This window comes from Rhinolophus sinicus, linkage group LG03 (genome assembly GCF_036562045.2).
Source record: "Rhinolophus sinicus isolate RSC01 linkage group LG03, ASM3656204v1, whole genome shotgun sequence".
Taxonomy (NCBI): domain Eukaryota; kingdom Metazoa; phylum Chordata; class Mammalia; order Chiroptera; family Rhinolophidae; genus Rhinolophus; species Rhinolophus sinicus.
The window spans coordinates 9263510-9278994 of NC_133753.1; the positions used below are offsets into that span (position 1 = coordinate 9263510).

Here is a 15485-nt window from a genome sequence, read left to right on the forward strand (position 1 = left end):
TATCCTGCATTCTTACGTGGGGAGCGGGAGCTGAGACCCCGCATGACACCCTGCATGACACTTGCAATAGAAAGATTCCCTATTGCATTCATGAGAATGGCTATTTGCTTGTTGTAAAAGAGACCCTCTTGGCTGAAACAAGAGAAGTTTCTTCCCCTATTACATAGTCACATAAGACTCTCAGCCAGGACTGTTTTGGGAGACCCAGGACCCTGCCATCTTGTTGCTCTGCCTCCCTTCAGGTGCTGCTCTCATCTGCGGGGTAGAAGATGGTCGCTCCCCGCCTGCAGCAGAGCCTGTGGGGAGGAGCCAAGGGGCAGAGGCAGGCCCACCTACTCCTGTCAACCGCACACCCAGAGAGTTGCAGACTTCATCTCTGCTCACCTCTCACTGGCTAGAACCCAGTCCCAGAAGCACATAAGCTGCAAAAAGGGCTGGAATGCAGTGCTTCCCCGGGGATGATGCATTCCTGGGGGCCGAAGATCAGGGCTCACTTCATATGATCCAGAGGGAAGGAGTATACAGGATGTGACTACTAGTGACCTCTGCCATGCTGATGAAGACACCGGTCTGGACAGGAAGGTATCCTTCCTGCCACAATGAGAATTTGTGCCTGCCTCCCTGTGCCTTCCTGGGCAACAGGCTGAGTGACCATGTGCCAGAACACCATTAGCAGTGAGCGTGCCTGGCTTCCCTGACACTGGGGGCTGCTAAGGGCAGGCTGGGACCCTGGACTCCCACAGGGGCAGGACCCGAAATCCCAGGAGTCCACTGAAGCCAGGAATTTCAGGAATCCTGAGGCTGCCAGAATATGTTCAGCCAGCTCCCAACTGAACAACACTCAGCCTGACAAAAGAAGAAGGGGTATCAAGTTTTTCTATTCCTGTGTTACAGATTATCACAAATTTAGCAGCTTAAAATAATACCCATTTATTGTCTTATGGTTATAGGTCGGAAGCCCAGATAGGCTTGACTGAGTTCTCTGTTTAGGGCCTCACAGGCCAAAATCAATATGGCAAACAGACTGGGCTTTCATTTGGAGGCTGTGGTAAGAATCTTTAAATCCCCCACTTGTTTCAAATCACTGACTTCTTCTGTGATGAGCAGAGAACACTCTGCTTTTAAAGGTCTTGAGGGATTAGATTACAGCCACCTGCAAAATCTCCCTTTCATCATATAACTTTACACAATTACAGGAGTGCAATCTCATCATAGTCACAGGATCCACCCACACCCAAAAGTGGGGGGGAGTATATAAGGGGAAGGGTCACTGGGTGACACGCTTAGAATTCTGCCTGCTACAGAGGCTAAACCTGAGAGCCAGAGGTGAAGAACCAGGTCAGGGCCAGGAACACAGAGGTGGGGGCTGCAGATTCAGTGTCAGAACAGAAACAGGCCCTCTGGGACGAGGAGGCCTCACCTTCATGAGTGGGGTGTGGAAGGGGTGCTCTGTGGGGAGCTTTGCAGAGCTGTGTGCTGGGCCTCGGCAGGGAGGGAGGCCTGTCCATCCTCCTGGGTCCAGGTCAGACCCAAGTGCCCTTACTGTGGGGAACTTGGGCTTCTAGTTAAGGCTGGGGTTTTACCTTCAACTCCAAGGAAGGCCTTTGGAAGCTCTAATGAGTGCGTTTAAGCTGGAGGCATTGTTTTGAGAAGGTGTGGATTTTGGGGGAAAATGTTCACAGCTTTTATCGGATTTTCCAAGGCATCAAAGAAAGGGGATTAAGAAAAAGAATCAAGTATTGAATTACTATCCCAAGGGGTTTTTTCTTATGTCTGGCTAACAACCATGCTTCATTGACCCAACTAGGAGCCACTGAGGACACGGAAGAGATGTTTAGCTGTTTTGAAATATTCTCTAGACTCACAAGTTTAGTTCTTGCTGGAAACTGAGATCCTGTCAGGCTGCTGGCAGCACCTAGGACACGGTACACAGGAGTGTAAGTTCTGTGATTGGGTCATTGTCATGTTGAAAACCCTTCATTGTCTCTCCAAAACCCTCAGGATAAAGTCCAAGCTCCCCTTTCCCAACAGGCCTGCTATGGCCCCCCACCTTCAACCCTCCCCCATTCCTCCCACCCCCAAATTCGAACACCCCCCGCCCCAGATGATGGTGTTAGAAGGTGGGAGCTTTGGGAATTGCTTAGATCATGAGGGCAGAGCCTTCATGACTGACGTTAATGCCCTTTTAAAGAGATCCCAGAGAGCTCTCTTTCCCCTCCTGCCATGTGAGGGAAGACACAGCCAAAAGATGGCTATCCAGGAAGCAGGCCCTCACCAGACACCTCATTTGCCAGTGCCTTGATCTTTGACTTCCCAGCTTCCAGAACTGGGAGAAATAAACTTCTGTTGTTTATAAGCCACCCAATCTTGGCAATTTTTGTTATAGCAGCTGAATTGGACTAAGACACTGCTGTTACACGCCTTCCTCTGGGCAGGGCAGGGCAAGGAGGGGAGGGCAGGAGGGGAGGCCAGGGCTGGGGCAGTGACATGGCAGAGCCTGTGCCAGGCCACTCAGGAAATAGCCAGGATATGTAGAGGCTGGAGTGGGGTGAGTGTGCCAGTGAGGCTCCAGCTTTGAGGTAAGTGACTCCAAAAACGATGCCCTCCTGCCCTTTTCCTGACTCTGCTCAGGAACTCAGCCAACACCCACCCCGGCTGGGATCTTTAAGGTCACTGAGATCAACAACCATTTAGACAGGGTAAGTGCAGGCCCAGAGAGGAGGTCACCTGACCAGGGTCCCATGAGGAGTCAGAAGCTGGGCAGGGGCAGCCTCCGGTCTTCCCATTTAGTCTCCTTCCAGCTACTGTAACCCAACAGCGTGTGGCTCTGTGACCACACGGTTGGAAAGAGAGAGAGCCTTCCCCCACCCCACCTGCGAGCAAGAAGGACGGGATCTAGAAGGGGTTGTAACTCATTTTTATTCTTTCTTTCCTCTGGGGGTGCAGTGTTTGGCACATTGTCACCCCGGGACTGGTCCTCACTGCGTCGGGCTGGTCCCCAGCAGGTCCTCTTCTCAGCAGTGGGAGTGACAGGGAGCTATAACAGGAGGGTCGCAAGGGCAGACCCAGCAGAGCCCAGGATGACATTGGTTGACAGGGAGAGTCCACCCGCTCCTGGGGGAGAAGCAGAGGGTGAGCAGAGAGGGACAGCTCTGTGGGACAGAGCCATGGGGCCAGAGACCCCAGGGCCTCTCCTGAGACCCTGACACCCTCCCACCCCAGGACCCACCTCTGTCTCTCCACACCCCAAGATCTCTGTTTTGGGAGGACTGCTAAAGGCAGCTCCCCAGTGGCATAAACTCCAGGGGTTAAACCGAGAGCTGGAAGCTGCCTCGCTCTCCCGGGAAGAAGGCTGAGCCCCAGGTGGGGTGGAGACGCTCCAAGTAACCCCACCAACCCGCTTTGGGCAGAGTCTACCTGAACGCAGCACACCCCAGGCCAAGATTCCTTCCCTCCCTCAGAGAAACCGAGAGAGAACATGGAGGGTGAGAAAAGGCACAGAGACACTGACGATCCCTGGGAGTAAGATATGGGCTATATCCTCTGAGACTTTCCTCGCCCTGCACAACAAGCCCTGGGACACTTACCCACGGACTGCAGAGTAGCCACCAGGCTGCCGGCGGCAACCCCGCCCCCGTTGGCAATGGCGGCGGCTGACATCATCTTGGCCGCTATGGAGGAGGCTGCAATTCCTGCTCCAGTGAAGCCCATGGTGCCCAGGACCACGGGCACAGCGCCCACGGCCACGGCTGTCAGGGGAGAGGTGCTGGGTCAAGGGGACGACTTAGGGGAATGGACCTCCCCCACACATACACACACAGTGCGTCAAGCTTGGGGGACTTTAGGGGGTTGAAGAGGGTGAGCTCTGAACCTGAGACTACTAGGCATGGCTAGCAGTCACAGGACAAGGGGAGCACAACTTAGTGGGGAAAGCAGAGGGAAGGGCTGTGGGATCGCTGGGGAAAAGGCTCTGGCCTGGGTCTGGTCTGCAGCACGACCTTCCTTGGGAAAGTCCTTTGTCCTCTGGGACTTTTCCTGCATCACTAAGACACTGGAACTAGGGCATGACTTGCAAACATCTTATCTTTGCTGAGGAAGTCTTTAATGCAATCAATCGTACTTACCCACGGGACTAGTATAAGCAAGGAGCACATTCTGAGCTCTACTCAAATCCCAACTCTGGAGCTCCATGCCATTACCACAGAGCAGTCAGGAGCCACTAGACCCAGGCTCACTGAGCAGATGGCATCTCCTCAATATACCCCTATGTTCCAACTCTGTGCATGTCTCAGCCTGTGTAACCCTCATGCTAACCCTGAATGGGCAGCATTGGCCCATTTTTCAGGGGAGGAAATGGGAGCTCAGAGTTCAAGGACATGTCCAAGGTCACACAGCCAAGGCTCTGCAAAGAGGAGAAAGGACCCCTGCCAGGGCTGCCTCCACAGCGGAGTTTCCATGACACTCCTCGTTTCAAGCGCGCTCTTTCTTGTTTCCAGGTCCTTGCTTCCTGCTCACCTCCACCATTCCATCTCCTTCCCTGCCATCTGTGTGAGGCCTGGGGCAAACCAGGGGCAGATGGGGACTTGAGTCCCTTCCCTAAAGAGACTCACCTCCTCCGATCACAGCTACAGCAGTCTTGGCTGGAAACCAAAAGAACATTCCGTGAGTGGATCCACACTGGCCTCCCTCTACTCCCTGAGCCAATGGCCCACCTATGGGGAAGGGGCTGCCCCAAGGCGGGAAACACAGGAAGGAATGGCCCCTGACACTCCCTAGGCCCCACCCCATGGCTTCACTCTGAGAAGTGGGATTTCCCAAGAAGGACCCCACGCCCCGAGCTTGGTAAGGATTGCTGCAGAGGCAAAGGAACTGTCCTGAATGGCTGTGCAAGCCCTGGCCTAGAGCTATCTGGAGACGGGGTTGGAGGTTCTTCTTCCCCAAAATTCAATCATCATTTGCAGGTTTCTGTTTTATCTGTCTGCTGATTGGTTGGTTGGTTGGGGGGTTGTGGGGAGATCAGAAGTTATCTTTTTCTTTCTCTCTGTGTTCCAATCCAGGTTTGGTCAAACTGAAAACAAACAAAGCCTTACAGGTGTGGGAGGAAGGCAAGCCACTACAGCACCCTTTCTCCGTGAATGCGAGAGCCTTGGTGAAGTAACTTAGGGCACAGTGGTTTGATTGGGGCAGGGAGAGGAGAACGGGATGGGGGTCATGCTCTCTGAGCCAGGATGTTAGTTTGTCTGAAAATAGGGTCAATGTTTGTTTAGTGGGGCATTGTATGACTTTCTCCTATTGTCCCGAAAAAACTGCATACAGCAATGAATCCTCATGTAGAGAGAATGTGTTACATTTGCACGACCTGGCTGAAGTCAGGCAAGGACTACTGAATGCCTAAAGGGGTGTTTGAGGCCCAAGGCCAGTTACCTCCAAGTGGGGAAGCAGTCAAGGCCTCAGCAGGGGATTCTAGTAGGTAGGAGACATCCAGTGTCCCCAGTAGGTAGGAGACATCCGGTATCCCCAGCAAGGATCCCATGGTAGACACAGCTGAGCCCAGGGCAGCACTGGATGGCACTGAGCAAAGGTCAGAGGTCGGGCAGTGGTCAGAGGCCCCGTTCCCTTCCCCCATTCCACACTATGCTGCCTGTGCTGGTGGAGGTTGGAGGACCCCTGGGAGTCCACCCAAAGGAGAGAAGGTGGTGTATGCACATACAATCACTTTGAAGCAGGTGGCAGCAAGGATTAGGTGCTCACCTAGCAACACTGATGAATCTTAGAAACATAGTTCTTTGTGCAGAAAAGAAATCGCAATAGAATGAGATATACAACACACTATTCTGTATGTAAATCAAAACACATGCAAACAAAAAACCCCATTTTGCAAAAATGTATATGACAAACAGATACCCATTAAACATATTAGAAAGGCTGACTGTGAGGGAGGGGGAATGGGGGCAAAAGGGAAGATACACAGCAATAATAAATAAATAAAACTGGAAAGGGGGCTCGCATGAACTAACAAAGAAAATGGGCCCAAACTGACGATTTTTGTTCAACACTCTGGATCTGAGATCCAACATTACAAACTGCTAGGAAAGGCTGGTTGTGTTACCGGGAACAACAACCGTCCTCGCTTCTTGTCTTCTTGAAAGAAAGAATTGGGTCAAGAGACAGGAGACAAGCAGACAGTAGACAGCAAAGTTTATTCGCAAAGCAAGTACGCTCCGCGCACAGAGTGGGTTGACCCGAGGGTGGGTAGCACCCTGGCCTTATATCCCATAGATTGGGCTACCCTCCTCCTCGTCCCCTTTTCCTGTTTCTCTCCTCATTCTGCAGGTCTCCTCATCCCAGTGTGCTTGCACCAGCCCAAGGCTCTGTTCTGGCTACTTGCATCAGTGGGTTTGTAACGGGATTTTGATGACGCCACTGGGTTACCTGTGGGGGCCTCCGAGTTCCTCCTCCTCCTGTTCTTATCTACCTTCCTTCCTACTTGATCAGTTGGATCCGTAGGTAAAAACAAAGGAGGTGAGTTCTGGTGGTGAATCCAGGGGAAATGAGAGCCAGGAGAGCAGGACCCAGCCTCAGGTCCCCTCAGGCTGGGTGGGAGGAGACCCGGGCCCAGTGGGGAGGGGGCCCAGACCCCCTGAGCCCCTGGCCAGGTCCTGCTTCCCTCTGGTACGCACTTGTCATATAAGGGTGTGGGGACAGAACCAGGAGTGCAGTTTCCAGGCTCTTGGCCTCACATGGAAAGGTGCTCGCTCAGGTAGTAAATGGCCATCAACTGTGACTGGATGGCCATCAGCTGTGGCTAGTTGGCCGTCAGCTGTAACCAGTGAGCCATTGGCCACTAATATAACTACCGTAGCTATGCTAGCACCAAGAAGATGGTGGTTTGCAAGCGCAGGTTGCAGTTAGCAAGGGAGTCGAGAGTTGAGTCGAGTGGAGTCGGTCAGTTGGCAGGCAGAAAAGCGGACAGCAGTTCGCAAGTCGTGTGAACCCAGCCTCCAGTGAGACTATAGTGGTATGACTCCCCTACCTATGGCTCCGTGGATGTTCCTTTTTGGCCTAGCCATATCCTGCATTCTTATGTGGGGAGCGGGAGTAGAGACCCTGCAGGCCTCCTCACAGGACACATGGCACAGTGAGCAGGGTCTCCCGCATGACAAAGGGTGATGCTGTTTTTTCTATTTTGAGATGGAAACCTCTAGTGTAATTTGATTTAGCAGTGTAGTTTAGCTTGCAACTTTTTAAAAGTTTGTGGGGACAGAGCCCCAGAAAGCAGTTTCCAGGCTCTCGGCCTCATATGGAGGGGTGCTGCCTCGGGTGGTAGATGGCCGTCAGCTGTGGCTAGTTGGCCGTCAGCTGTAACCAGTGAGCCATTGGCCACTAATATAACTGTTGTGGCTACGGAGGGAAGGAGAGCAGAGTTGAGGAGAATGGAGGAGAGTCATTGGTCGGTTGGCAGAAAAGCGGACAGCAGGTCGCACATCATGTGAACCGAGCCTCCAGTGAGACCACAGTGGTATGACTCCCCTACCTATGGCTCCGTGGGTGTTCCTTTTGGGCCTGGCCACATCCTGCATTCTTATGTGGGGAGCGGGAGCAGAGACCCTGCATGACACTCCACATGACAAAGGTGTTTTTTTTCTTTGCTTTGCTTCCCTTTCCTCCTACCAAACCTTAATGATTCCATTTACTACATATTTACTATGTACGTCAGCTTCAGCATGTTTACTCCAGACCAGTTTCAATGACTGTTTACACCCGGCCAAGACCCTCCACCCCCCTTCCCCTTTTCCTTTGTTCTGCCTCTTCCTACAGGTTCTGCCTATAAAATCTTTCGGCCATGCTGGGGGTCCGCCATTCTCCCAGAATGCTGGCATTTTGAATGCACCTGCTTTTCTTTCCACCAACCTCTTCTCTCGAGTTTTGGCTTCCGTGGACCTTTAACATAATAATACTCAGAGAGAGAGCCAATAATACTCAGAGAGAGAGCCGGGAGCACAAGGCACTGGAGAGAGGCTGCAGGTGATGCCACCCTGTCCCTCCCCACAGGTCCCTGAGGAGGACCCTGTGCCTTCCCTCCTCAGCCACCTTCTCGTTCTCCACCAGCCCTCCCAGGAACACTCACCCACAGACACAGACGACAGTCCAGTCATGACACTGCCGGAGACCGCCCCGCTAGCGCTGGCCGCCACGCTCACTGCTGAAATTATCTTGGTGACGCTAGAGGCTAAGATGGCTTCCATGGTGCACAGAGTAACAAACACTCAACAAAGACAAATCTGCAGGAAGAGTAAAGTTTTGTTGGGTGAGGGGACACCAGACCTGGGGGAATAGAGAGGCTCCTCTGAGCTTGTGGAGGCAGCAGGCCTGGAAAGGGTCCAAGTGTGGTGTTGGGGTTATGAAAGGACTTGTGTTAGCAGATGTGGGTTGCTTTCTTCCTTCTGAAAACGCCAGCACCATCTCCTTAGATATTTCAGGAACTTCCTTAAATCTCCATGGAAATTTAAAGGAAACCAGAACCAATTCTGTTTTTAAGGCATATACCATGGCCAGGTTGCTCTGGGTTCCTGCTCTTACACAATCTCCCCATAACACAGTGAGAAAGATGAGATTACTATCCTCATTTTATAAATTAGGCAACACTGTCTGGCACAGAGACCGTGAGTAATTCACCCAGGGTCGCAAGGCTTTGTGTGTCAAAGTGACCCAACCCAGATCCAGCTGCTTCCAAAGCTTGGGCTTGGAATGGCTCTGATCTGGTTCGTCCTAGACCTCTTCCCCTTGCCTATCTCACCCCACCCAGGCATGGACAAGGCTCGCTGTCCCAGAGTCCCAGAGCCTAGGGATAAGTCCCTTTGGACCCAAGACTAATCTTATCTGATGGCAGCCCCGCCCCCATGAGAAACAAAGGAACATTCTGCTCCTGGTCTCCCCTCCACTCCCTGAGGTTGGGGGCCCCTGGAAGCAGCAGCCTCTGCCAACCCCTCCAAGACTTACCCAGAGAAGAGAATTTTCTGCAAATACAGAACTGATCCTGGGGACTTGAGTTTTGAAGATTCTGGAAACCAGGCTCTGCTAATTTTGGAGAAGCTCCACCCCAGGACAGCAAGCAGCCAATGAGATAGGTTTCATTTTACAGGAAAATGAAACTACATACAACCTATTGTGTTCCTTTCCCAGTTAAGGAAAAGGAAAAGAATCTAGTTAGAGATGGGATTTGGCCACTGTGGATTAATATAAGATGCAGTCATTTAAGTAGGAGATGGGGCCTGCCCTCTGCATAATAAAGATCATAAGAATCTGATCAGTTATATAACAAAAGGATAAATATTAATTTCTAATGGAGACAAGAAGATGGTTTGCAGAATAACATTAATCCTTGCAATAGCCAGATGTTCAGAGATTCAAAACATCTATACTGAAGGTCCACCGTGCCAGACAGATCTAGGAACTGTGTCAGAGCAGGGAGCACACAAGGCCACACTATATGTCCTCATGGAGTTACAAGCTAGTGGGGGAGACAAAATAAATAACTGAGCATATAGCATGTGATTTGAAGGCAAGTACTAAAGCAAAAGGAGGTGCAAGAGTGAGCCAGGCAGAATTATGGGGGAAAGTCGTTCCAGGTAGAAGGAACAGAGATGGCGAAGAGCCCAAGCGTCAGAGGAAGAGGGAGGAGGCCAGTGTGGCTACAGCAGGTGACCAAGGGAGGGGGAGCTGATGTCAGAGGTTAACAGGGAGCCAGACCAGGTGAGGTCTCACCAGCATGCGCAGGACTTGACCTTGTGCGTAAGGCGATGCGAGATCAGAAGCCCCTGCTGGGCCTCTACGCAGTGAGATGACTTGTCAGGTTTACAACAACTGCTGCCTTGAGAGTAGACGGAATAGAAATTTCTCTAATTTAAATTTAATTCAGCATGGCTTGCGTGACAAACATGTTATTTTCGTTCGTTTAAGCTCCATTCTGAGGGCGAGCTGTAGCCTTGTTCAGGAATCCACACACCCAGCTACTTTCAACAACAGAGAATTTGCTAATTCACACAATGAATGTGTGTGTGTGTGTGTGTGTGTGTGTGTGTGTGTGTGTGTGTCTGTGTGGTGTCATTGGTCTCAACATCCTAACAATGTTTTGGGTGGGGGAATCCATCTGATTCTGCAGGATGTGGAGGGGGTGGGGTGGGGTTCACAAAGGCCCTGAGGCTTAAATCACTTCTGGATGGAATGACACCTGGCCAGGATGTGGGCATGGTTTTTATCCAGCAACTCTACAAAATTCCAATAGTAAATTCAAATTCTAAGGCTTCTACCAGTATCTCCTCCCAGCTTAGTCTCAGATGATCACCTCTTATTTCATCAAAAAGTTAGATGCAATCAGAAAAGAATTCTCGTCCCAATGGCAACCCCACCAGCCCCTAGCATCTGGGTCCATAGACTCTGCCTTCCCTCCATCGCTTTGGGTGAGCTATCCCAATTCCTAGGATTCCCTCCCCTCATTCCTTCTCAAAGACTTTGATCTTGCTACTATCCACCCTCTTTCCTGAATTCCCGAGAATGTAGAACTGAGCTTGGCTGTGTTCCTGGAGGTTCTGGCTCGGTGTTTAACGTAGGTCCACCCAGAAAGAAGCACAGCCCCTGCAGGCAGCAAATGAGGTAGGTTTTGTTTTTCTAGGAAACCGAAACTACAGACATTCTCCTCCTCTCTTGCCAGTTAGGAGAAAAAAAAAATCTAGTTATTATAGAAATCAGTTTTCTAATCACTTTCTGACCTCAGGCTCTCACCAAGTGCCACTCAATTTCTCTGCTGCCATTACAGCATATTGATGTTTACTTTTTTTTTAGCAGATTGATGACAGAGTCATGTCCACCTGCTCTCCACACTTATTTGCCCATGACTCAGCTCAAGAACTCAAATGTTACAGGTACAAGGAACACAACTTGAGAATCCCTTCCCCACAGGTAACTACTCTCCAGGACTTGTGGTTGATTGTTCCCATGCATGGTTTTGTACTTTTACTAGAAATGAATGCTAAATGCAGAACTCCCCTGGCAGTCACTGAATGTTCATTGGTATTTCATCTGAGGTTCAAAGACAGGGAGCAGTACAATAATATGCCAAGAACCTTCACTTACTAACCTTTGCCCAGAGGGTATGCTAAGAAACTGTAAAACTAGTTTCAAAAGAAGTAGAGGAATTAATCAGGGGGTTGAGATTAGAGAGGAAAGAAAGAGGGAGAAAGAGAGAATGTGAAAGAATTGGTGGGCTGTGCTTTCCCCCAAGTGCCGTGGGGGAGAGGAGAAGAGAAGGGCTCTTTCACCTGGGACCTCAGTGGGACCCCCGTGGAAAGCTTGACATGAGTCCCTCGGAATTTGAGGGAAGTAAGGCAGATGTCTGAGTTGGGCCTAAAAAGTCTAAAGGCAGGAAACTGGCTTGCAGGCCTCCCTGGGGCAGGAGGCCGAGAACGCTGTGGGGGTCAGCTGCCCCTTTAGAGCTCACGACTATGTTTCCCATGGGCCAGATGTGGCACCAGGCCAGTGGAGTTGAACTGGTCACCAGCACCATCCGGAGGATCGAGGGAACCCGGAAAGGGTGGATTTCTGGAGAGCAGGGACCAGAACAGAATTGGAGGTGTACAGCCAGGAGAGGCTCTTCTTGTCAAGGTGAGTGAACCCTGCCGATAGGAAACTACAGCCCTCAAAGAAAAAGTGAGCAGTTTGAGTGTTGCCACCAGAGGGCGCCAAAGACAGACTGCAACAGCATCAGTGGTGTGTCTGGTCCAGACTCTTGCCCTGGGGTTGCGTACATTATTTTAATCCTCACAACAACCACATACAAAGGTACTATTATCCTCATTTTACAGATAAGTCATGCAGAGGGTTCTCTGCCGATACCCACTTCACCACTCTGCTATTTACCTGAGTTCTCTGGACGCTTTCTCTTTCCCTGACACCCTTTCTACCCCCTACATCCATCGCCTCTTCCTTATGAGTCTCCACACCTACGCAGGCACGCCTCTTGACTGGCTCCTTTTGACACAGCTCAAGCCCCATTGCCTTCCCCAGCTTCCACACAAACCTCAGAAACGCAGCTTCCTCAGGCCACCCAGCTCCAATAATCCTACGTCCCCCTGTTCACTGTGGGCCCACAACCCTAGATGGGATTCCTCCACGCAGGCAACAGACACTGGTCTCAAAGACCTCACACCCTGCGCCCCTGGGGCTCTAAGAGAGGAACCAAGGAAAGCCAAAGCACCCTCCAGCCCCCCTGTAAAAACTGCACGAGGACAGAGTCTGTCCTGTTAATCCACGTGTCACAGCACTTAGAGCTGGAGTGAACACTCGACAAGTATTTGCTCAATGGATTCCCCTTCCAGCATCTTTCCCAGCGAATTCCAATCCCTCCCTCCTGCAGGCCAGTTACAGGTGCTAGGGGCTGGTCATCACAGGACTGTGACACTCTCTTCCAACAAACCCAAGGGGCATGACCAGCAGCTCTCTTTGGAAGTGGGGTGCTTGTCCCCCACCGTTCTCAGCTTTGAAGTTTAAGTTGAGATTTCTCCAAAATTGGAAATGTTTTTTAACATCCAGCTACACAAGTAAAATAGTAAAATAGGCAAAAGGCTAAATAAAATGTGGTGTGTTCTAACCATGGAACACTAAGCAGTAATTTTTTAAAACTGAAAAAGATTTATAGAAAAAAGGCCAGCTGCACAACAGTATGTATGAGGGAAAACAAAACGATATGAATAACAGGCAGAAGACAGCACTATGTAAAATGTTTCCCATGGAGCTTTCATCTGTCAACAGAACTATCACTTTAAACGGGCCTGGGAAGCTTAACCACTGCACCGTACACCTGAAACTAATATAAAATAATATAGAATGTCAACTATAATTAAATACTGGAGACCCTCTCTGGACCCTGGGCTTGTCCAGGCCTTGGGCACGCTCTCCTCCCAATCTCCAATCAGCCCAGAAGACTGAAACCAAACATCACAGCTCATCCCTTAGGCCAAAGTGATTGGTTTAGGGGTGAATAGATGACTCCTTTTAAGATATTTACCAGAGGAACATTTACCAGAGGTGTTTGGGAAAGAAGTTTCCTTGCCCTTCAACAGAAAGTTCATGGGAAAATGCTCGTTTGGGCAAGACATGAATAAAAAAGCAGGTAGTCTCCAGTGCCTGCGAACAGCCATCTTTGGCAGCCATAGCATCAAGCTGATACCTCAGGAAGCAGAGAAGGTGTCCTGAGCGGGACGCGTGGCTATCAAAGTAGCAGTCTCACATACGTACGTGCCTTCCCACAATGTCAGACTTTATCAGAATAAAGCCATGGATCTAGTCCTACTGACTCGGTTTTACCACGGGCATTAATCAAGTCTCCCTCCAAAGGACGGCCTCCAATAGTCGATGTAGAGCAGTTTTACACAAGAGGGTCATACATGTTTGCAAGCAATAGGGTTAGGCAAGGCAAACAGAGTCTTACAAGAAAGAAGGATGAGAATCCGGTGTTCAGCAAGAGTCCCTACAGCCGGCCGTGCGTAGCTTCGGGCGTCAGGCCGGGCTGGTCAGATGGTCAGGAGGCAGGGCTTCAAGCGCTCTGTCTGGGATGAGTGCAGGTGCGGCTGTCAGCTCATCAGTTGCGGCCTGAGCAATGAGCCGTCAGAGGTCGGACTTTATGCTCAAGACAGTGCCGTGCACCCATCAGCAGTTTGATAAAGCCGTGCAGATGGTCACGCTCCACCCTGTGTCTGGAGTTGTCTGGTTAGGGCGTGCACTGAGTACGCCTTTCCCAGGATGCTCTGGCATGGCTGTCTCTTTGTGACTGACACAGCTATCAGAATTGTTAGAGTCCATTGTGTGTTCATAATTATATACAGGAGGGATAGAACAAAACAGGTCTTTGTACCAGTGTTGAGCTGCTGAGTCAAACCTCGTCTGAAGCCTCCTTACCTTTGCACATTTCAGTTCTATAAGCCAATAAAGTCCCTTGAACTCCGAGCCAGTTGTAATCAAGTTTCTATTACTTATAATTATATAATCTTAAATAAAACAGCACCTCCTCCAGGAAGCATTCCCAGATAGCTACAATTAGAATTAACCTCTATGCTTCTCTGTCCTCCATGCCATTTAGCTTGATCCTCTCAATATGGTGCACACATTGTGCTGTTATCAATTAGCTATTGATGAGTAACAAACAACTGCAAATTTTAGTTACTTAAAAAATATTTAAATCATAATTCAGTGGGTCAGCAACTTAGGCAGGTGGTTCTTTTGGTCTCAGCTGGGCTCCCTCATATATCCAGTCAGCTGTGGGCTGGCTTTTCAGATCTTAGCTGGGCTTCTTCACATGTCTGGGGCCTTGTCTGGAATAAATGGGCTGACTGCGTTTGGTGTGTGTGTGTGTTTTACTGTCCTCCAACAGGCTAGCCCAGATTCAAAGGGAGGGCAAAGAAACTCCACTTCTTGGTGAGACGAGCTGTACAGATGTATTGAAAGGACAGCGATGCAGAAGCAGAATGCGGTCGTTTCTGTAACTGATAACATGAACCTTATCACGGTTAGCTGTGTGCTGGCCTGCCTGCCCTCCCCCCATCATTGCACACCGTGGGCAGGGAGGAACCCTTCTGATCCACTGCAGCCATGGGGCCCAGGATAGAGCCCTTGACGCCAACTGGGAACTGTACAAGTGAGCTGAGGCAGCACCCGAGAGCGAGCCTCGTGTGGGAAGCCAGTAAAGGAAGCACAGATGTGAAGGCCAGGGTGGGGACCTGTGTTGAAGTCCTGGAGCCAATAGTTTGAGGCCTAAGACTCCAATCTAAGGTGGGAAAGGCCTTCCAGAAGCTGGGCGTGGATTATCTGCGTGGCAGGAAGGTGGCAGGTGCCAGGTCAGTGTGCACAGAACACCTGCCACCTAACAGAGGACTGACACACGGTGGGCCTCTGGAAGTGAGTGGCTTGCCTCTCGGGAACCCTACCAGGGAGGTATGGATGAAAAGAAGGGGTTCTATGGAGGGTAACTTCAGAGTGACCTGATCATACGTTCCTAACCGGGCAGGTCACGGTAGGTAGTCCCGCCCCAGGCACATAACTTTTAGTGAAAGGTTTATTTTTGCCTTAAGCGAGCCCTGTCCATTGTTTGTGTATAAGGACCTGGCCCACAGGCAGATGAGCTGCCAGTCAGTGTGTCCTGGCTCCAGGGGGATGCTGCGTGTCACACAGCCCGTTCTGCACGCTGCTTGTCACACAGCCCGTTCTGCACGCTGCTTGTCACACAGCCCGTTCTGCATGCTGCTTGTCACACAGCCCGTTCTGTATGCTGCTTGTCACACAGTCCATTCTGTCAAGGTCTCCTGGCTTCTTGGGACGCTGCGCACATGGGAGCAGGCCTGCAGGGCCTGCCAGATGCTTTCCCCCACAAAACGCTCTGTTTAGTTGTATCTATATAATCCATATACTCATGCTTCTTCTCTGCCTGCGTGCAG

At 50.7% G+C, this 15485-nt stretch overlaps 1 protein-coding gene across 4 annotated transcripts; it reads right to left on the reverse strand.

Annotated features, from left to right (window-relative positions):
- Nucleotides 1–2896: 2896 nt before the first annotated feature.
- Nucleotides 2897–13753, reverse strand: LOC109454793 (uncharacterized). Of its 4 annotated transcripts, none has more exons than XM_019745783.2 (6): nt 13487–13626; nt 8129–8282; nt 5425–5571; nt 4611–4640; nt 3588–3749; nt 2897–3114 (listed from the first exon to the last, which is right to left on the reverse strand). In XM_019745783.2, the coding sequence occupies exons 2-6, from the start codon at nt 8244–8246 to the stop codon at nt 3038–3040; spliced, it is 534 nt and encodes a 177-aa protein (XP_019601342.1). In that variant the 5' UTR covers nt 8247–8282; nt 13487–13626; the 3' UTR covers nt 2897–3037. The 4 variants fall into 4 exon arrangements, with proteins under 4 accessions (XP_019601342.1, XP_019601333.1, XP_074183104.1 ...); XM_019745774.2 differs by lacking the exon at nt 13487–13626 and adding an exon at nt 9001–9134; XM_074327003.1 differs by lacking the exon at nt 5425–5571 and having other exon boundaries at nt 13487–13753.
- Between the last annotated feature and the right edge of the window lie 1732 nt (nt 13754–15485).

Coding starts and splice junctions, on each gene's coding strand:
- LOC109454793 (XM_019745783.2), bottom strand. CDS start 8,246: ATGGAAGCCATCTTAGCCTCTAGCGTCACCAAGATAATTTCAGCAGTG. Junction 5,572..8,128: donor ACTGTCGTCTGTGTCTGTGG/GTGAGTGTTCCT, acceptor ACCTTTGCTCAG/TGCCATCCAGTGCTGCCCTG. Junction 3,115..3,587: donor GGCTACTCTGCAGTCCGTGG/GTAAGTGTCCCA, acceptor CTTCTCCCCCAG/GAGCGGGTGGACTCTCCCTG.